Raw genomic sequence first — 21,903 nt, 5'->3', positions numbered from 1 at the left:
AGTTAAAGGCCCCGACCCAGTGCTTGGAGTGTGGCTGGGGCCCATGTTAGGTCGTTGTTTTACTGAGCTGACAGTGGGTTCTGCAGCAGGCACATGAACCAGGTGAGGAGGCTGAGTAGTCCACTGGTTTTTCTCTCAAGCTATTTCTTCTTTCCTCACTTACTAGGCAGCAGCAATGTTAAAAATAACAGACACTGAGTCCACGGAAGCATACTTTAGACTGAAATGAGTTCTGTCTCTTTTTAACCTGATATTTCAGCAGTACAAAAGTAATCCTGTTCTCTCCTCTTAATGTGAGTCTTGTGTCTGCCACTGAGACAGGTTTTAAGGCCCATTAGACCATGCAGACTGCTGTGCAGTGCCCTTTCCAGTGAGCACTGTTAAACTGACAGGTTTCCCAGGAGTTAGCTGAACTATGTGTGCGGGTGAGCCCTGCCCTGCCAGACCAGTGTTTTCATTACCATTGTGAGAATGGAGTTCTGTACTTACAACTTGGCTGTTAACTCAGTGAGACTTGGATTCCTGCAGAACAATTTTCCTGCCCTCCTGTGTTTAGATGTCCCTCCTTCCCCTTATAGAGACAGTGTACAGAAAACTGTCAGAGCTCCTAACTCGCAAAGCCAAACCAGTTAGTTAATATCGAGATCTTTTCGGTATAAAACTTAGGGGGAAAAAAATCAACCTGATTCAGATTTTCCATATTTCCTTTTAAAAGGAGTTTTAAATGAGGTCTTAGGGTATTTTGGGTTCCTAGGGGAATGGGGTTTGTTTGTCTTTTGGAATTTCCTGCTTATTTTGGGGGAGTTAGCCAGGCTTCACCTGGCTCTGCAGCCGAGAGCCTGTTTCTTCCGTGGATTTCTTGTTGGAAGAGTGTGGTAGCTGATGCTGGTGTGCTCTGTCTGATGTACACCTCTCTACTCCTCAGGGCCTAACACCCGCAAGGGCCGCTGAGATCCTGGCTCGGGATGGCCCCAACGCCCTCACGCCCCCTCCCACTACTCCCGAGTGGGTCAAATTCTGTCGGCAGCTGTTCGGTGGCTTCTCCATGTTACTGTGGATTGGAGCCATTCTTTGTTTCTTGGCTTATGGCATCCGAAGTGCTACAGAAGAGGAACCACCAAATGATGATGTGAGTTGTGTAGTCACGGTAGCGCCATCGCCTCCTAGACCTGTGTGGTCTTCCCTTCCTCTCCCACTCTGGGTCCTCCTACAGCAGGTCTGCCTGATGGTGCTAGTGGCTTTGCTCTGGTCTTAGCCTGGCTCTGGCTCCCAATAGTCGATGTGTACTGGACTTGCCTAGAAAAGTCTGTTCTGTAGGAGTTCTTGGAAAGATACCATTGTTTTCATGAAGCAGGGGAAATATACTCACCAAGGATATTTGGAAAAGACCATTAAGTTAGTGGCCAGGGTTGGGGATTTAGCTCAGTGGTAGAGCGCTTGCCTAGCAAGTGCAAGGCCCTGGGTTCGGTCCTCAGCTCTGGAAAAAAAAAAAAGTTAGTGGCCAGGGATCTGTAGCGGATTCTGTCTCTGTCTGACCCTCCTGCCTGCAGGCTCTAGAGAGATAAATGTGAAGACATGAGCTCCCTGTCTCTGAAGCCGTGACCCCTCCAGACGTGTTTTTTATCCAGTCTGAGATACCTGACTATTCCAACTGGCTCTAACCTGTCTGCTTCCTTCTAGCTGTACCTCGGGGTCGTGCTGTCTGCTGTCGTCATCATAACTGGCTGTTTCTCCTATTATCAAGAAGCAAAAAGCTCCAAGATCATGGAATCCTTCAAGAACATGGTCCCTCAGGTACCCAAGGCTTTATCCTTCCCTTTTGGGAGATTGACAGCTCTCACACCATAAATTAGTGTGACATTAAGATAGTCCAGGTATTAAGCGGTGTTGCCTAAGAGGTCTCAGAACAAGGGCAGTGGTTGGGGATTTGGCTCAGTGGAAGGGCGCTTGCCTAGTAAGCACAAGGCCCTGGGTTCGGTCTCCAGCTCCGAAAATAGAAAAGAAAAAAAAAAAAGAACAAGGGCAGTGCCGAGTGGGAGGAGCTCTGGGTAACTGTTGAGCTGCAGTGTTTTGTGTAAATATGAGGGTGCTCTTTGCTGCAGCCCCAGGGATGAGTGCATTTGTAACTTGGTTTTCTTCTTGAGCTTTACCCTTGCTTTGTTGGGCTCCATCTAACGGTGTCAACCGTCTTCCCCTCTGAAGCAAGCCCTCGTGATTCGAAATGGAGAGAAGATGAGCATCAACGCAGAGGATGTCGTCGTTGGTGATCTGGTGGAGGTGAAGGGCGGAGACCGAATCCCTGCTGATCTCAGAATCATATCTGCAAATGGCTGCAAGGTAGGCAAAGCAGGAGACCTCTCTTGGCTAGGTTGGCTCGGTAGACATGGGCACAGCAGCCCACGGTGAGACTGGGGAATCACCTGGTACTATTTTCCTCACACACAGGTGGATAACTCCTCACTCACTGGTGAATCAGAACCCCAGACTCGGTCCCCGGATTTCACAAACGAGAACCCCTTGGAGACAAGGAACATTGCCTTCTTCTCAACCAACTGTGTTGAAGGTGGGCTATTTAAGGCACTCTTTGGCATGTCTTAGTAGTATTGTGGGTGTTAACAGAAGGAGGGGGGCACAGTTCTTCATTTCATTGGCTTTATCCTGACAGCTTTTCTCAGCACAGAGCAGAGAGGCTTTACCTGCTGCCAGGAAAGTCCAGGAAGTTTTCCTTTCATCCTCACAGTGCTCTGTGCTGGTAGCAATAGGCCAGTGTGGCTTCTGCTCTCCTGGCAGTGTGTACCAATCCCATCACTGGATTGCTGCTTTAAAACAGGCAGCAAGTTACCCAGAGAGCTGATTCTGCTTAAATAAACGACAAGAATCTACATGCGTGTACTCTTTGAAACCAAGCACATTCTCTGGCCTCTGGCTAACACAGTTCCCACACTCCTTTTCTCAAGGAACTGCACGTGGCATCGTTGTGTACACTGGGGATCGCACCGTGATGGGCAGGATCGCCACCCTTGCTTCTGGGCTGGAAGGCGGCCAGACCCCCATTGCTGAAGAAATCGAGCACTTCATCCACCTCATCACGGGTGTGGCCGTGTTCCTGGGGGTGTCTTTCTTCATTCTCTCTCTGATCCTTGAGTACACCTGGCTCGAGGCTGTCATCTTCCTCATTGGTATCATCGTAGCCAACGTGCCGGAAGGTTTGCTGGCCACCGTCACGGTAAGATGCCTGGGACAGCAGCAGTTGCCATCGCTCAGATCAGCTTGTGTGGGTGCAGGGCTCAGCCAAGAGCCTCTGACAGGGAGATGCCAACTTCTATATTTATGTTCTTTATTTATGTCTGTGCGGTCTTTGGTTCCACATCACATGGTAAACTTTGACAGAGAAAACATTAGCACAGGTTTATAGAAGCCCCAAAGCATATCATGTTTTTAAGTTATGTAATCCAGCTCAGGGCAATGGAAAATAGTGACGTGGAGGTCAGTACGGAGGATAGGCTTGATAAGTTCTGTTTTGTTACGTTTTTTTATCACATTGTTTATTGGAAATGGGAGGAAGTCCCTGCCATCTTCATGACATCATGACTCCGGGAGAAGGTTGAAGAAATTGCATGTTAAGCAGATGTCTTCTATATTGAGATGTAGTGGAGTTCGTGTGCTCCCGCCTGGATGGGTGATGTCCCCGTCTTGCCTGCCATGTCTGCAGGTATGTCTGACGCTCACTGCCAAGCGCATGGCGAGGAAGAACTGCCTGGTGAAGAACCTGGAAGCTGTGGAGACCTTGGGGTCCACATCCACCATCTGCTCCGACAAGACTGGAACTCTGACTCAGAACCGGATGACAGTGGCTCACATGTGGTTTGACAATCAAATCCATGAAGCTGACACCACAGAGAATCAGAGTGGTAAGACTGGAGCCCACCTAACGCCGGAGCTCCTTCTCACCTTGGCCTATTTATTTTGTGTATCTGTGGGTGCGGGCATGCCATTACACACACATGGAGGTCAGAGGACAGCTTACAGGAGTCTGTTCTCTCCTGACGTGTAGGTCTCAGGTCATCATGCCAGCCTTCACTCTCTGGGCCCTCCTGCCCTCCTACTTGCTTCTTTCTAAGCCCATGACACTGTTCTGGTTTTTGGTTTAATAGTTATTGTTGGATGGAGAGAGGGAGAAGGTAGAACAATTAATTTGCCCTGTGCCCACGAGTAGGAACTACTAGACGCTAATGTCTTTAATTAGGAGGTGGGATGTATCATTTCAGATTTTTATGGGGCTTTAACAGAACTGATAACTTGGCACAGTCTTCAAAGTGAACAAATATTAGGGCCAGAGAGATGGTTTAGCAGTTTATCTTATAGAGGACCTGGGTTTGATTCCTAGAGCCTGGCAGGCAGCTCACAAGTGCCTGTAACTCGAGTCACTGGGGAATCAATGGCCTTCTTGTCTCTCTGAGCACCTGCATGCATGTGACCCACATAAATTCACGAGAGTGTGCCCGCACACACAGAGAGCACACACATATAAATTAATTTTTAAAAAGCCAACACATCGTGTTTCTGTCATGTGTTCTTGCTTCCTTCCATCAGGGGTCTCCTTTGACAAGACGTCAGCCACCTGGTTCGCTCTGTCCAGAATTGCTGGTCTCTGTAACAGGGCAGTGTTTCAGGCTAACCAAGAAAACCTGCCTATCCTTAAGGTATGCCTGCCCCTGAGAAGGGCTCTGGCCTATTTGGTTGTTTGGGGTGGGGAATGGGGATAAGGATGTGGTTAGAACATAAGAACGCCATCATTCTTTCCAAACAGCACCTTGCTTTTGTATGTAGACAAACAGCTTCATTGCAGAATGCTCGAGATTTTTTGTGGGAAACTTCGCTCCTTATAGCAAAGATTGTGTTGCCCAGAACTCCAAAGTGATTTCAGTGGCCACAGTCCATACTGATCAAGGACGACTAGAAAAAGAAAGTAAAAAATCACACCTGAGAAAGTCTTGGTGAAAAGCCTCAGTAGACCAGTTTGTACCCCATCCCCCAGACAGCACCTAACCAAGGGGACAGTGAGACTGCCTTACTGATTCTAATTGTGTTCGCATGTTCAGATACACTAGATTCCAGTAAATCTCTTAAGCCATTAATGTTCTTAAAATAGCTCAGCTATTTCCCTTATCTTACTACTTGCTCTTAGCTTGCTTGCTAATGATGCAAAAATAAGATCAAGGCAGTCGCAGCCTCCTGGAATACTCACACAGTTTGCGGTGGCTGGGGTTTTACTGTGTTGCTCAAGTGCTACTGAGTCTCAGAAGAACCCCGAGTTACAGATGTTCAGGTGCTGGGGGAGGTTCCCGGGCCCCAACTGTCCTCTGTGATGCTGCTGGCCTGTGGGAGTTCTCTATATAAACCAGCCATCAGCGAATGAGGCTCAGACCTAACTGAGGCAGCTTGTCTTGTGAGGCTGGGCTTTATTCTTTGAAGGCTGTTTGCTTGGCGTTGGGTTGGAGTTGGTTTAAGAAAGATGTTGTTTAGCTTGGGAGTCACTTGAAGATGGCTGCCTCATGTTTTGCCTTACCTCAGAGTGGGCATTTTCTATCTTTCTTGACCAAAAAAAAAAGAAAAAGAAAAAATTATCAAGAGATATTTGAAGGGTAGCCAAGCTGTGAAAATAATAGCATTATTTTCCCTCCCTGTCAAGGTTTCTGAAAGTAATTTTATTCTGCTTGATAGTTGGCTTTTCTTTTCTTTTCTCTTTTCTTTTTTTTTTTCTTTTTTTCAGAGCTGGGGACCGAACCCAGGGCCTTGTGCTTGCTAGGCATGCTAGGCAAGCGCTCTACCACTGAGCTAAATCCCCAACCCCTCTTTCCTCTTTTCAAATGGTCATCACCACCACCCCTCTCTCACAGGGCTGCTGTCCTTGTGAGAGTCTGTTTGCTCACCTTCGTGTCCAGGCTCACATGTCAGAGGTCTAAAATGCTCACCTGTATAAAAGTTGTTTACAGGAGAAATGCTTGGTAGGTCAAAACCGTTGTGTGGTCATGTGAGTAAGTGGATCATAGAAAACATAGGTGTGTGTCCCAAAGCAAGGACAGTGACTTAACACCACCTGATTATGCTACTGCCAGGGCTGGGAAGAGCGTCCAGCTCACAGGCTTCAAGCCCAGATGATTTTGCACATTGCACATACATGGAGCCTTTGACAGCTTGTGCCTGGCTCTGAGCCCTAAGCCATGTCGCTTTAAAGGCTGAGGCAATGAGTGATATAGAAATCTTTGAGGTTGGTTGGTTTGTTTGTTTGTTTGTTTTGTTTTTTCCCATACTTACAGCCACAAGTGTTGAGTTGTGAATAGTGTTGAGTGCGAGGCTTTGTAGCAGCCCAGGGGAAGGTAAAGGCAGACTCCAGTAGGTAGGGAAGTCGGTGATGTCTCCAGGCACCCTTTCACCTGAAGCTGATATGGATGGGGAAGGAGGTTAGCCCGGAGCCTGGGGCACTGTGAACAGCCTGGTCTGGGTCACTTCTCACCTCTTTTCTCTGCCACTGACAAGATTGGAGTACATCCAGAGTTTACTATTTCCCAGCGATGCCGTATGAATCAGCCTTCCCAGGTCATTAACAGACGATGTCTCTGTTCCCAGCGTGCAGTAGCGGGAGATGCTTCCGAGTCGGCGCTCTTAAAGTGCATCGAGGTCTGCTGTGGCTCCGTGATGGAGATGAGGGAGAAGTACACCAAGATAGTGGAGATTCCTTTCAACTCCACCAACAAGTACCAGGTGTGCCAGTCAGGGACACTCACACGGGGCATGGGGGACCCTGGGGCTCGTGAGCTAGAGGAAGAGACATTCTTCACGCAGTCAGGCTCCCCAAGCTCTGTCTGACTTTAAATTTGGGAGTCTCCTTTTATTTGAATATCAGTAGGAGAAATGAAACCTCTCTCAGAATGTTGTTGGGGACCTTGGAGTTGGGGGCTGGAAGAGGAGGGAGATTGTACCAAGCGTTCTCCAGGAGTTCATGATTGTCTCTGTGAGCATGTGTATGTTAGATGTGTCTTCACTTAGGCATACAGTAAATGCCTGCTTCTGTAAAATCAGCATGTACCGTGAGAAAGGAGCTCTTAGTTTGCTTTATATTATAGCAGGTACTAACTGGTTAGGAAAGCCGACCTTCCTCCCTGAGCTGCCTCGTGCAGCCTCCTAATGCTTGCGTCTGAATGATCTTCACAGCTCTCCATTCACAAGAACCCAAACGCATCGGAGCCTAAGCACCTGCTAGTGATGAAGGGCGCCCCAGAAAGGATCCTGGACCGATGCAGTTCTATCCTCCTCCACGGCAAGGAGCAGCCCCTGGACGAAGAGCTGAAGGACGCCTTTCAGAATGCCTACCTAGAGCTGGGGGGCCTTGGAGAGCGTGTGCTAGGTATGCAGGTGACCGCCATGGCTCCTGAGCACAGCTGTGTCAAGCACAGCGATCTCCGTGTTCTCGGGGTGTTCCTCTTAACGTAGGGGAGCCACGCTGCTGATTACATTGTTTAAAGCAGAGGTGTGGAGAAATAATGGTTATATTGGCAAACAGTGTTGTTGCTTGGCTGACCTGTGGCTTCACGATACTCAGTTCTATATGGCAGGAGGTGGGGGTGGCAGTTTATTGTCTAACCTCATTGTTATGGCCATGGTCTGTAAGCTTAATTAAAATCTGTTTGTTTCTGGTGTGCCTAAGTAATACCTAAGATGACTGTTCTTGGCCCCTGGGAAGTGACCACTCCACTCATAAAACCAGCAGCAAGCCAGAAAGCCAGGATGCTGACTGTATCCTAACCGGGCAACTGCTGAGGTTGGCACAGAAGTTTATTTTGCCCTCTGTTCAAATTTATTTGGGCAACTGGCACTAACAATATTTTATATATTGGTAGATACAAATCCATTATTTGATTATTCCTGGTATCTAAAGGTACTTGAGAACCAATCACTTGGTCTAGTTCTCTGGGTCAGACACCTTTTCCTACAAAACTAACCTATAGGCAGTTTCTCCCACATGTCTGCCCAATAGAAAGACTACTGTCTTCTCTAAGGTCATTTTGCTTTTTTGCTTTTCCCAACCCCAAGTAAGAGGGATCTACTCTTCTTGGGACTGTCACACAGTGCTGAAGGCAAAGTCTGAATGTCTTATGTCTTAAAATGGACAGCCATGTGTTACAATCACAGCAGGATGTCTGTTCTGTGTCCGTCTTCAGAGACGCTCCTGTGAATGCCCATACAGGCGCTCAGTAACAATGACTAGATAGGAAGAAAGTCTCAGTTTTCCAGATAAGGTGCCTATGTATAATTCATCACACTGAGCAGCCTAACGGCATGGTGCTAAAGCTAGTGGTCCAATGGTCCCCACACTGAGTATTCTTGACCCTGGATAATTCTTTCTGAATTCTGTCCTCTGGCCATTTTTATTCTCTCACTGACTCTGTATTATTCCTAAACTTTGACATTTAACATGTAGCCCATATAGTCATGATGGTTTGAAGGACTGCAATTGACCCTCACAGCCTATGGCACTGGAAACCTAACAGGTACTTGCCCTCCCTTGTAGGTTTCTGCCACCTCCTTCTGCCTGACGAACAGTTTCCCGAAGGCTTCCAGTTTGACACTGATGAAGTCAATTTCCCCGTGGATAACCTCTGCTTCGTGGGTCTTATCTCCATGATTGACCCTCCTCGAGCTGCTGTCCCCGATGCTGTGGGCAAATGCCGCAGCGCTGGGATTAAGGTATGGCCTGTTTGTCTCCTTGGCTTTGTCACAGAGCTGTGGTTCCTGGTCCAAACACTGCCCTGGTCCATACAGTGCTCCCTCTCCCTCTCCCTCTCCCTCTCCCTCTCCCTCTCCCTCTCCCTCTCCCTCTCCCTCTTCCTCTCCCTCTCCCTCTCCCTCCCTTCCCCCCCCCCCCCAATAGTGTCTATCCATCTCTCATTTCCTAAGCCTTAGGTGTAACCCTGAAGGGTCAGATACTCTTGAAAGGTTGAGGTTTAAATTTGGAAATGCAGTGAATGGCATGCTACCCCATGTTTTGAGCTGGCTTCTCAGTGATTCGGTCTCTGTTCTTTTTCTGAGGGCCTCAGTACTGTGCTGCCTTTACCCCCGAGGCTGCTTCTGCTGTCCTCAGGCTCCTGAGGATCCTTCACTGAGAAGCTTGATATTAATTATCTTTTCAGTACTTTATTTCTTTTAAAGGATACTTTTCTAAATATTAAAAAAAAAAAAAAAGAAACCATGGGCTGGGGACATGCTGCGTGGTTAGGGACCTGAGTTTGGTTCCCGGCACCCACCTGACGAAGCTCACAACCACCTGTGGCTCAGACTCCAGGGGGCCTGATGCCTCCAAGGACTCCCGCACTTGGTGTGCTGTCCCCAACCCCTTGACACAAACTCATACACACATACTCTAAATAAAATCTATAGTCGTCCTCCAGAACCGGATGAGTGTGGAAGTGCTATCCAGCAGTATACACGGCGTCCTAGCCCAACCGATATTAGGTCTTCTTACTCTGATAGTTTTAAAAAAATGTGACTTTTATGTTTCTGTAAAAAGAGATACAACATAATGCATTGTGGATATAGTCATGGCATTGGGCTGTGTTTTTTTCTGAAATATGTGTTTATATTTTATGTGTTTATATTTTTGATGAGTTGATGCCTACCATTCAGTTTCCTGTTTCAGGTCATCATGGTCACAGGAGACCATCCAATCACAGCCAAAGCCATTGCTAAGGGGGTGGGCATTATCTCAGAAGGTAACGAGACCGTGGAAGACATTGCTGCCCGCCTCAACATTCCAGTGAACCAGGTGAACCCCAGGTACGGCAAGAAGCTGAAGTATAGTCCCTTCCTGGCTCTGGACTGATTTGTTTCTTGGCTTGCACCAAGGGAGTAGGGAGTGCTCCCACACTACTAGAGAGAGCGTGACCTTGTTGCTCATAGGGAGAGGTCACATTAATCCACATGGTGCTTGCTGTTCTGAGTTCTTACTGTGATGATGTAATAGGCAGGGAGGGAATCCCACTTGCTGAACTGGGAAGTAGAGGCTTAGGGATGTTCAGAGCGCCCGGAACTGGAGAGGTCAGGTGATAAATTGTCTGCACTAGCCACTGGGCTGTTCGTGCTTGGTCGGTTTCCAGCTCCACACTGAAGAAATAAAGGAGAAAAGACAATTGTTCAGGTAGCTCAGGCAACAAAGAAGGGAGAGTTCATCAAAGTAGAACGTGGGTAATAGAAGGCAGGTAAAGTGTTCGGGCGGTAATGGTGCTTGCCTGGTGACCTGAGGTTGATCCCTGGAACACATCTGAAAGTAGGAGAGAAAGGACCCCACTAAGATGTCCTCTGCCCTCCACATGTGTGGCTTGGCATGCATTTCTACATACACACATCAGCCACATGCATGCACACCCGAGCATACATGCTCATTAATTAAAAAGCATATGGTGGAGACTGATGTTTTGTTTTCATTCTGGTGTGGTCTGGGCTTTCTTGCCCTAATTTGGGTTTAGGAAAGGGTTTCTCTCAGCTCTGCCATTTCTAAGAATGTGTCTGTTAGTCTGTCTGATGGAGTTGGGGAGAGGGAAGCGGCAAGCAGGCCTCCCACCCGTGGCTGTGAGCCTTGAATGAGGAGATCTATATGACAATCTATAAATACTGAACAGGACCAGCTCTTAAGTGACAGGGAAGTCATTTGGGTCTTGGTTCTGTTGTGGAAGTGCTGTGGAATGGGTAGGTGACCTTTGTTACTTTCTTGGTCCCAATTCTAGAGATGCCAAGGCCTGTGTAGTACATGGCAGTGACTTGAAGGACATGACCTCTGAGGAGCTGGATGACATTTTGCGGTACCACACGGAGATTGTCTTTGCTAGGACCTCTCCTCAACAGAAGCTCATCATTGTGGAGGGCTGCCAGCGGCAGGTCAGTGAGCCACAATGGCCATGGGGCATCAGGCTCTGGGGAAAGCAGCACCTAACTAGAGAGAACAGGCTCTCTGTGTGGTGGGGAGTTCCAGGCGAAGGAAGAAGGATTCAGCTGTACTATAGCCCAGAGCTAAGCCCCAGTGGAGTCTTGTGGAACAACAGAATGGGTGCTCCTGTCTTCAGTGAAGTGGAGGTTGCCAGAAGGCCCTCCCCTAATTTTTACCATTGCTGTGCTTTATTAACCTACCCATCTCCTCCTCTGGACAGGGTGCCATCGTGGCTGTCACAGGGGATGGTGTCAATGACTCTCCAGCTTTGAAAAAGGCAGATATTGGGGTTGCCATGGGGATTGTTGGCTCGGATGTGTCCAAGCAAGCTGCTGACATGATTCTTCTGGATGACAACTTTGCCTCCATCGTGACTGGAGTAGAAGAAGGTGAGAGCACCTTTAAGAGGCTCACCGACAGCTCATCCCAAAGGGCAGTTAGCGAGCTTGTGCTCCGTTTCATCTGTCCGTTTCTTCAAGCCCCGACAGTAAAAACATTCTTGCTTTTCTAGGTCGTCTGATATTTGATAACTTGAAGAAATCCATTGCTTACACCCTAACAAGTAACATTCCGGAAATCACCCCCTTCTTGATATTTATTATTGCAAACATTCCACTGCCCCTGGGCACCGTGACCATCCTCTGCATTGACTTGGGCACTGACATGGTACGTGAGTGTCGTAACCGTGCAAGTAGTGGTAATATATCCCCGAGGGCTGCTACCAGGTCTTGTTCCTGGGACCCGTGAGTCTGGTATATGAAAAGAGGTTCTCAGTGGAGCAAGAGTTTTATAATAAAAGGTTCTGTTCCTTCTCGCCTCCCGTAGGTTCCCGCCATCTCTCTGGCCTATGAACAGGCTGAAAGTGACATCATGAAGAGGCAGCCCAGAAATCCCAAAACGGACAAACTTGTGAACGAGCGTCTGATCAGCATGGCCTATGGACAGATCGGTGAGCCTTGCCCCTGTGTAGGGCATGTGCTAGGAAGGACCTGGTGGGATAAGCTGTGGCAGGGTTCAGACTGGAGAGTGATGGATGAGGAGAGAGCTCAGCTATAGAGTAAGGCTCTGGGTTCAGTTCTGAGTGTGCAGTAAAGGGAGATGGGGACCAGACTGGAGTCTGCCATGGAAGATGTCCTCAGCTGCCTGATTGGTGGCTTTTGTGATGGCAGCGGTGGCAACCTTCCCATCTGAGAGCCCTGTGCAATATCAGTGCCTGGGTCTGCACTTGTCAACTTAGACGCTTCCCCTGGGTGGGGGGGGTGGGGGGGCACATCGCTTTGCCTCATGGGATTGAGAATTTGACACCATAAAATCCTATCAGTTTGACAGTTTGCTCAATGGGTCCTCTCCAAATGATGGTTTATTCGCCCATCCCCATCTCCCACTGGTTTCTGCTCCAGCAGACTGACCAGTCAGTAGGAGAGCTGGTAGATAGGAAATCCAAATCCCCTATTTCTTAATGGCTGTCTCCTTCAAGAGAGCCAGGTGAAAGCCACCATGTGTGATTGGATCTGGCCAGCAGTTAGGTCTGTGAATACTTGCTAGAGAAGGCATGGGTTAGCAGTATATAAAAACTATGACCAGTGTTTATTAGTTGACCCTTGGCAGCAAGGTTCCACATCTTTGAGGAAGACCAAGTTTTGAAAGAGTGATGACTCTGTCCTGGGAAACTTGGGTTTCCTGGCTGGATTGGATAGCAAGAGAAAAAGGGTGGTCATCAAAGTGGCAGTGTGTGGAAGTCTTAAAGTAGAAAAAAATTATAATTTTTTAGATTAAATAGTAGAAAAACTGATTTCCTATTGGGTTTGTGCCCTGACAGAAGCAGCTAATGGGGGAGGGGGTGTTTTAAAAGGAAGACCTTTGTATCTTATTCCCAAAGAGCAGAGTGGCCTTGAGCCCAGTGTGTTCCATGTACTCCCTCCCATCCCTCAGCATGTAAGGGACAGCCTTCCTGTGCCTTCATCAGTTGGGGATCCCGGAAACCCATCTATTTCTGTCTCCAGCTCCAGAATTCTCTGGGGCTGCTGAGGTGATGGTGTGGAGAGAGAGGAGAAGGTGCCTTGGGTCAGGTCTAGCACTCAGAGGGTTTTTCCAACTTAGGTATGATCCAGGCCCTGGGAGGCTTCTTCACTTATTTTGTGATTCTGGCTGAGAACGGTTTCCTGCCCTTTCACCTGTTGGGCATCCGAGAGACCTGGGATGACCGCTGGATCAATGATGTGGAGGACAGCTACGGGCAGCAGTGGGTAAGTAACCGTTTACTGGGGGGATGGAAGCCAGTGCTCCTCCAGCCCTGAGGACCGGCAGCATGGCCACTTGTGCGAGCTGGGGAGGAGCCTGGGCTAAGGTGCCTGCTTCACCTTTCAGACCTACGAGCAGAGGAAGATTGTGGAGTTCACCTGCCACACGGCCTTCTTTGTCAGTATCGTGGTAGTGCAGTGGGCTGACTTGGTCATCTGCAAGACCAGAAGGAATTCTGTCTTCCAGCAGGGAATGAAGTAAGTTGTGAAGGATCTGGTAATTTTACACAAACCCTCAGAATAAATTCAGCACCCGACATCCATGACCTAGTTCCTGGAATCTCCACCGGCCTGCACCCTGAAGGCAGCATCACGTCAGGATACCTGTGAATAGAGCCCAGCGTAAAAGTTTTAAGCCTGAAGGGTAGTTTAGGTTTGGGTTTTCTTGCTTGTTTCTAAGTTCTCCCCGCCACCTGCAGATCTCAAGTCTGTACAAGGATGTTACAATGTCAAAATGCTATCCATGCCAGCCAAGAAGAACGCTCATCCCCCTGCCCCCACCCCCACCCCCATCCTGCCACTCAGATCTCGATGACAGCTCATGCTGCCACCTGACACACAGCACCAGGAAAGAAATCTGCATTTGCAACGTATGAACTTTTGTCTCCCTTGAATTTTAGGAACAAGATCTTAATATTTGGCCTCTTTGAAGAGACAGCTCTTGCTGCTTTCCTGTCCTACTGCCCTGGGATGGGTGCAGCCCTTAGGATGTATCCCCTCAAGTAAGTTGAGCCTCTTACATTCCAAAAGGTGTAGACATAGTCTGTGTGCCTTTTCCCCTCCTGCCGAGTGTGAGTTGCCTGAAGTCCGGGTGGTGTGTGAACTAGTTCCTCTGCACTAGACGACAGGAAAGCCAGGAGAGCCAGGCCTGCCAATAAACCAGACCGGCAAATCTAGACCTTCCAGAGCCAAGGATTTGGCCCAAGGTGAGACTGTACAGGATCTGCTTCCTTGAGATTGCTCAGCGGCAGACTGTTGAGCCCTCAGGTCCTCTGCTGCAAAGTCCAGCTGTCCTTAGAGCCACCTAGAGCTGTTCTGGGACCTAGAGGCCCAGGCCCAAGTCCTGTTTGCTTGCTGTAGTCACATATCACTTCCACCTTTCTGGAGACTCCAAAGGAGTTTGGAGAGGATCTGTGATTCCCTTGACCTCACAGTCAGTTGTGAGGGGAGCTCTGCAGCTTAGAAACTAAATTCCCAATTTGTTCTGTGTTCAGAAGCAGCCCGGCCTTAAACATAGTGAATGAATGACTTTGTGCTTCAGTTTTGTGGCCTCAGTTTTTATACGCAGTGCTCACCACAAAGTCTGGAAGCCAGTGGAAACTTCCACATCCATTTGCTGCTGTCCAGTAAGTGGTTGAGGCTAAGCAGCTACAACTTGATTAAACATGGTGAGCGTCAAAATACAACACTCTTCCAACATAAGATCCTTTGAGAGCATCAGCCTCTTGAGTTCCACCCGGCCCTGACATTGCTCAGACGCATCCGGGCCTTCCCGGCCCCTTGCCAACGTCCATGCACTGATCTCATCTTAGAATCGAAATGCTTTGGCCTCATCAAGTTTACAGTCAGAGTCTATGGCGCAAGGTGGGGCAGGCATCCAGGGTGTGTCTCTCAGCCTGTCCAAGGCCATTGTAGGTCAGTTCACTGTTATCCTCCCTACTTATGTCTTTGGTAAGGATGTTCCCACCCAACCCATCAATCCTGATGGCCCCTTTGGGCTGGAGTCCTTGCAACATCTCTGTTGGCGTTGGCTGTTTCTGCTCTCCAGATAATCTTTATGGCTTTTTCTGGTTACTGCGTCAGGTTCCGTAGTACCCTGCATAGAGTACGGGATGCAGGAAGTGTCCAGGTTGGATTATATTGGCCTGAGCCTTATTGAATGAGAGAGGGACAGAAAGGTCACAGGCTGCCACACAGCCTCTGGGACGTCCCAGTGAGGAAGAGCCGAGCCTCAGGACACTGCCCTTTTCTGGACACTTGACTCTTCTGTGACCTGACTTGCTCCTGGCAGCTTCTCCTCCATTTGATCGGGACTTTGTTCCTGGCTGAGGCTCTGAGGTCACCTTCCCACTGCTGTTCTGGGCACATAGGAAGGGCGGAGACTGCAAAGCTGGCAGGGCCATCCTTCCTCCTTTGTTTATCCAGGAGCCTGTAGTCAAGGAAGCCTGGTGCCTGCAGGAGGCCTCCCGGAGCCTGTCTCTGCTGGGGACCATGTGGCAGCCTCTCCAGGCTCCCCGTCTGAAGACCTTTGTCATCTGTCAGGGCTCAGCTGGTCCTCCCGGATTCCATGGTCAGAGACCATGTTGAGGGTCTGAATTAAGTGGCTTTGACCCACACTGGCAGTGCTTTGTCTGCCGATGCCAAGGCGAGAGACAAATGCGCTTGGGAGCTTCAGTAATTCAGGAAAGGAAGAAAGAAAATGTTCATGCACTCTCAGATCGGCAACAGAAAATAGTGGGTTCAGCCTGACTCGTAGGAAAACTAAGGCGAATAGGCTTCCAGCATACAATGTAGGCTGGCCTCTGACGCTGGGCCTAGCAATGTAGGGAAAGCTGCTTCTATTGGGTTTGGGGAGAATTGTTTGTTTGTTTGTTTAATTTTGTGAATGAATCCATAGTTAAGTGTGCCTGTGGTCAGCTTTCTGATGGTTTTCTGGTCACTTTGGAGAAGATGTACGCCTTCTCTGTCTTCCTTTGACTTGTTTCTTGTGTTGTCTGACTTGGCGCTGATTTAATTTCCAGACCTACTTGGTGGTTCTGTGCCTTCCCCTACTCCCTTCTCATCTTCGTGTATGACGAGGTGCGGAAGCTCATCATCAGGCGACGCCCTGGCGGTAAGTGGGCCAACAGGCAGGCTGGACACCCTCCCATGTCAGGTTACAGATGTGGCTTCCACAGACAGAACTGAACTAAGGTAGAAACGCATCGTGGATTTTAAGACCTTAACAAGTGCAAAGCAAATGTAAAGACACCCTGGACATAAACCAAATAATAACACAGTATTCCTGGAGAGAGTTAATTAGCTCCATCTGAGGTCCAGGGTACACACATGCATATGTGTGAGCGGGCACGCACGTGCGTGCGCGCGCGCGCGCACACACACACACACACACACACACACACACACACACACACACACACACACACGATTATCCTTAGGGAGTCACTGTCCTGGTTTTTCCCAAAAGTGGACTCACTACATATGTCCCTCTCTCTCTCTCTGTCTCTCTCAGGCTGGGTGGAGAAGGAAACCTACTACTAGCCCACTGCCCTGCACGCCGTGGAACATTGTGCCACACACTGCACCTACCCCTACCCCCCCTTTGTGTACTTCAAGTCTTGGAGCTCGGAACTCTACCCTGGTAGGAAAGCACCAAAGCATGTGGGGATCCAGACGTCCTGGAATGAAGCATGTAGCTGTAATGGGGGGCGGGGGGAGGGCTGCCCGAAAAACACCGTGGACGGGGACGACAGCGGGGAAGGTTTATATGTGCCTTTTTGTTTTTGTAAAAAAGGAAAACCTGGAAAGACTGAAAGATTACGTTTTATATCTGGATTTTTACAAATAAAGATGGCTATTATAACGGAATTCACTTCGAGTCCTTGTGCTTCTTGGGCAGAGGTTGTATGTGAGGAGCATCGCAGTGTTTCCACTGGCGGATCCCCAGGCCATCAGCTCTGAAGCATCTCCTGGGCCTTGTTAGGAGAGGCAGCCCAGCCCTGACAAGGCTGTCGGCAGACTTTAATAAGCTCCCCAGGTGACTGACACCCACATCGGAGAGCCAGGGGCCGGGAGGAAACTGTTCCTATTCTTCAGATACATGAGCTTCCCTGACCCATTTTCCTGGACACGGCCCTGGTTACCATAGCCATAACCCCACCTGTTCCTTGGCTCTTGGCTTCTTAGTGAGGAACACTTCACCTGGAAGAATTCCTGACCTCAGCCAAGGCCTATGCAAATCTCAGTCCCTCAGGCCTTCCTGCTTGCTCTCCTAATCCAGCACAGCTCCAAGTGCCTCAGAGCCAGTTTGTTCTAAATGGGAAAGTCTGCATGGCTGTCAAGCCTGTGTGGTCTGGTACTCAGTCCATAAATTCCTCCCTAAATTAGCACCACCAGCACCAGTTCTAGGAAGCAGTTATGTGCAGAGGCCTTGAGGAAACATGAAAGGTTCTGAGGTCACGTGGAGTGCTAAACAGGGCTGTTAACTCTTTCATTGCCACTCCCCGAGGGAAGCTATGTTCACCTCTGGTTCCAAACACTGACCTTCATCTACCAGATGATCTATGTGTTCTTCTGAGAAGTCGAACCCATTAGTCATGTTTCCGTGCTGCTCTGAAGTGTGCATGGGTGAGCAAATGCCACAAACCCCATTGCTACCACTAGAACTTCAAGCCTGGGACGAGCATCTTAGTCCATCTCCTGCCTTGGGCTCTTTACCAATCACTGTTTGCAAGCAAGTCATCTTCAACAAGAATTGTCTCTCAAAGCAACATCTAAACTGGGAGGAAAGATGAGACCCTGGGATTAGAAGGCTCCCCACCAAGGTTAATAAGTTGCCCTGGGGTGTCCTCTAGAGGAGACTTCTCTGTGACCTTAGACTGCCCCCAACTTGTTTGTCCCAACCTTAACACTCTATGTTCATTTTCTGTCACTCCAGGGTGTTGGCCAGTGAGAGTACACTGACGACGAAGGTGAGGGCTACTTAAGGATCTGACTCAGCCTGAAACCTTAGGCCCTCCCTGGAGGACGGCTTGCTTGCTGCCTGCCAGAGCCCCTCTACTGTTCTGTTCTAGGAAGTTAAGTAGCCTGAGTTCAGGGCAAGCTATTGCCAAAAACAAATCTAATGGCTGGGGCTTCCCACCCTTGTGAAACTGAGCGCTAGGCTATCCTCCTCACACTCAGGCTTCATGAGCTATGAGGAATCTCCTCATAGTAACAATTTCTAAGGATGACGTCAGTGACCAGTCAACTGTCTGTGCCCTACAGATGGGCATCTTAGCCTTCCCTGACCACCCTCTAGAGTGGTCCCCAAGGCTTTGGCCCGTGCACCGTTTCCTTTACTGGTCCTTTAAGCCTCTGAATGTGAGTCTTGTTGGCCTTGTAGGTCCTGAGCTCCCACCCCTCCCTGTGGCCATTGCACACTTTTTGTAGGCCACAAACAAAGGCCCAAGAAGAACAATGACTTCTTTTCCTCTCTTTGCTCACTTCCCAATGGGAAAGTGCTTCCTCCCTCTTCCCTTGACAGCAGCCCACTGAAACCATGTGACTGAAATCACATTGAGCAGACCGTCCAGTAATGGACACTCCTTAATCCTCCGTACCCTCAGTGACACACATGCCACATGCCTTACCACTCACTTCCAGAACAGCTCCTGTCCTAGAGCCATCTTGGCTCACTCAAGCCCCTCTTCTCTACCAGCTCCTTGCTCCTTGGTCCTCATGGGAATAGCCTCCTACCCTTCTCTCTCCTGGCTCTGTATTCCTGCTGGGGTGATCTACACCTTTAAGCTGATTGTTCCTCCCTAAATCTGCTTGAATCTTGGACATGGTCGTGTATTCGAGAATTAGACAGTCCACAGGAATTAGACAGTTTACGTAAAGGGCAAACCTATTTGAGTACCTGCAGAAAGAACATAATCTAGGCAGTGATGTGTCCATTACCTGTTCCCAAGCCAAAAACTTTGAAGCTCTAGAGACCTCCTCCCATGCTGAGGCAATCGCCAGGATGTGGGCATTAGTAAGGTGGCCAAGGACGCAGGCTTTGCATTTTCAGCCCAGATTCAGGTATGGCTGCTTAGTAATTGAATGACTTCTCCTCATTTATATATCTGTATGTATGAGTGTGTGTGTATATTTATATAATTATGTAATTATATATATATCGTAGTTCTGTATATTGCATAATTACATATGTACATAATTACAGTATATAACATAAAAAGTACACCATGCCTATGCAGCCATAATTTTAAATCGGAGGGTCACTGGTGCCACTATCTCCCAAAGGGAAGAGCTTAGCCTATCTGATCTAAGCCCAGGGTGCCATCAGCCTGTGATCTAGGCTTACGGTCCCTCTCTCTCAACACCGATGTTTGAAATCAGAGTTTGAAATCAGAAGGACAAGCAGATATCTAAAGCTAGATATGGAGTTAGAGTGGGGGACCACGTCTTAGTCATGAAGAAGACAAGATCTAAGAGGTACAGAGGCATCAGTAAAGGCACTGCACCCTGGACTGCGGGTTCCAGAGCATTGTGGTTGATCTGGGTGTCACAGGATCTCATGAGAACCCCTCTCTCCCCAGTGAGGATGGTCTGGCCCATCAGATGGCTGACTTGTGCCTCATAACCAATTCTAACTACAGTTGCTAATGTGTTCTGTAGTCACCTACCACTGGGAACTCTGTGCTCAGCTCAGTGCTTCTCAGTGTCACACAGTGGCCAGAACTCTCTACTCAAAGAGAAGGGCAAAGAGACCAAGCCCAGAGTCCCATGTAGCACAGAAGGGAAGACAAAGGGCAAATCTGGGGGCAGGATCACACTTTCCCCCAAACCACTCCCCTGAGGTGCAAACACAGCATGTCCTGATGTTCACAGAGACAGGGCCTCCTGTTGGGCACACAGACAACAAGCACGCACGCACGCACGCACGCACGCACGCACGCACGCACATACGCCTATGGGAAGGGGACAGTTCTCCTGCGCATCTGGAAGCGGGGTATCTCTGGGTAGGCATCGAGGTATTGGCTCCTCAGCTCTCCTAGGTAAGTCACTGGCTCTATAGGCCTCTCTCCCCATAGAGTGTGCCACGGCCATTACCCACTCCTCACAAGGTTGCTGCAGAGATCAAATAAACCGCAGAAAGGGCTTGCATGTGGCTAGGCCTTCATAAAGTTAGATAAAAGTTCCCCCAACCCGTTTCAGCAAAGGTAAAACTAGGGAAGGTTTGGCGTTCCTACTTAGTGCAACTCTTACTTATACATCGAACTTATCACCGGCCAGGCAATGTTCTAAATAATAACCATCTGCTAGTGAAGCAAGCAACAACCGGAAGTTCAGAGATGCGAGGTGACTTCCCCGTGCCATACCACTGACAAGTGACTGAAGGTGACACATCCACCTCCCCAGCCCATACCCAGGACACCCAGCACGCCATGTGGGATGCTAATGCTTTGACTCTGGCACCCCAGATGCTTGGCAAGTTTTGACCTTGTGGTAGAGAGCAGTGCTGAGGCCCAGGGCCTGGGAAGGGCAGCGCTTTTATGAGGAACAAAGAACAGGGGAGGTTAGAGCTGGCATTCAAACCCGAGCGCAGAAAGTTTCTCGGAAACCGAGTGCAAGCTGTTGAACAGTTACTCAAATGAATTTGCCCCCAGGACCTGAGTAATCTGGCTGCGAAGCGGGTAACCAGGAAGCGTGAAGGCAGGCAGCTATAATCCAGAGCAGCTCAGCCTGCTTCTCCCATCGGGCCCCAGGGCAGTCCGTCTGGGGCAGCTTCCCAGGGAAGGTGGCAGGTCTGGTTCCTCCTACAGGTTGCAGAGGATAGTTTCTGGGTTTCAGCATTGCTAACCGGTCCCCTAGTTGTCAGAGTTTTACATGTCTGTTCTGTTGTTGCCGCAGCTCACGATGGTGGTAATTTTTTAAACACTGTGGCTTTCAGACCAGCTTTTCTGAAAGGCAGAGGTCCCTTCCTCTTCCCTCCTGCCTGTCCCCTCTGCCCTCCCTTCCCTTCCCTTTCTCCATTTAGGGCTCTGACTCAGTGTAGTTAATCTGTGTGTAGGAAAGCAGAAATGTCTAAAGAGACTGCTCGATACTTGAAGAATCCTTTTATAGTACGAATAATGGATCCACTAAAAAAACCTATGGCAAGGTTTAAAACTTTTTCCTGGAGTGACAGACAGGAAGGGCATGGGTGCCAACCGTTGCCCTGGAAACGTACACTCTCCCTTTACTACAGTGAGAGTCCTCTGGGGTGAGTCTCCCCCCACACCAAAGCAGACAGTGAAAGCCTCAAAGCCAGCTCTTTGCCCCGTGTGCCTGTGTGTCCCTGGGCCATCTGTTTCCATTCCTCAGCCCTGGCACCCACGGGGGAGGGGAGCCAGCATCCATTGAGCGGCTGCTCTGCCTGCATCACCGCCCGTGGGAGTTTACCATGTGGAATCCCAGGAACCAGATACAAGTAGACACTTCACAGTGAGAAACTGAAGCCGGGAAAAGCGAGTGACTGGAGTGGATGGGGAAGTATTGAGCACTGTCTGTGGAACGTGGTTTTGACATAGGCTCCATCTGGGCATGCGTATAAGAATATTTCATATCACCATTGGTCGTTTTAACCTGACGTGCTCACCCTACATCTGAACTCTCCCGCGCTCTAACATAGCACAGTGTAGGATCCGAGATGCACTTGTTCCCAGACGGCAGCAGCGATGCTAGCTAGCAACCAGATAGCCACATCCCTGTTCTTCTGCAGCAGCCGGCTGAATCGCACTTCCCACCCTCCTGGAGGGTCAGTCAAGGGACTCTTTGAGGCAATGGGATGTGAGCTAACACATGTATCACTCCCTGGCTCAACCACAAGCCTTTGGTGGTGGTTTGAAAGAAAACGTTAGCCCATAGGCTCATAGG

At 49.1% G+C, this 21,903-nt stretch overlaps 1 protein-coding gene across 1 annotated transcript in view; it reads left to right on the top strand.

The window, feature by feature from the left end:
- The window catches only part of Atp1a1 (ATPase Na+/K+ transporting subunit alpha 1), a 28,104-nt gene extending 11,235 nt beyond the window's left edge, over positions 1 to 16,869 (top strand). Inside the window, exons 4-23 of the mRNA NM_012504.1 lie at positions 926 to 1,129; positions 1,681 to 1,794; positions 2,203 to 2,337; positions 2,446 to 2,563; positions 2,958 to 3,226; positions 3,713 to 3,911; positions 4,594 to 4,703; positions 6,631 to 6,765; positions 7,216 to 7,408; positions 8,573 to 8,748; positions 9,698 to 9,834; positions 10,782 to 10,932; positions 11,202 to 11,370; positions 11,493 to 11,647; positions 11,807 to 11,930; positions 13,082 to 13,227; positions 13,349 to 13,479; positions 13,902 to 14,003; positions 16,023 to 16,114; positions 16,514 to 16,869. Coding sequence (NP_036636.1) covers positions 926 to 1,129; positions 1,681 to 1,794; positions 2,203 to 2,337; positions 2,446 to 2,563; positions 2,958 to 3,226; positions 3,713 to 3,911; positions 4,594 to 4,703; positions 6,631 to 6,765; positions 7,216 to 7,408; positions 8,573 to 8,748; positions 9,698 to 9,834; positions 10,782 to 10,932; positions 11,202 to 11,370; positions 11,493 to 11,647; positions 11,807 to 11,930; positions 13,082 to 13,227; positions 13,349 to 13,479; positions 13,902 to 14,003; positions 16,023 to 16,114; positions 16,514 to 16,542 — 2,889 coding nt within the window. The 3' untranslated portion in view covers positions 16,543 to 16,869. The remainder of the gene's footprint in view (positions 1 to 925; positions 1,130 to 1,680; positions 1,795 to 2,202; positions 2,338 to 2,445; positions 2,564 to 2,957; positions 3,227 to 3,712; positions 3,912 to 4,593; positions 4,704 to 6,630; positions 6,766 to 7,215; positions 7,409 to 8,572; positions 8,749 to 9,697; positions 9,835 to 10,781; positions 10,933 to 11,201; positions 11,371 to 11,492; positions 11,648 to 11,806; positions 11,931 to 13,081; positions 13,228 to 13,348; positions 13,480 to 13,901; positions 14,004 to 16,022; positions 16,115 to 16,513) is intronic.
- The last annotated feature ends 5,034 nt before the right edge of the window (positions 16,870 to 21,903 follow it).

This window comes from Rattus norvegicus, chromosome 2 (assembly GCF_036323735.1).
Source record: "Rattus norvegicus strain BN/NHsdMcwi chromosome 2, GRCr8, whole genome shotgun sequence".
NCBI lineage: Eukaryota > Metazoa > Chordata > Mammalia > Rodentia > Muridae > Rattus > Rattus norvegicus.
Note: the sequence above shows the minus strand (reverse complement) of the source record. Positions and strands in the feature narration are given on the sequence as shown.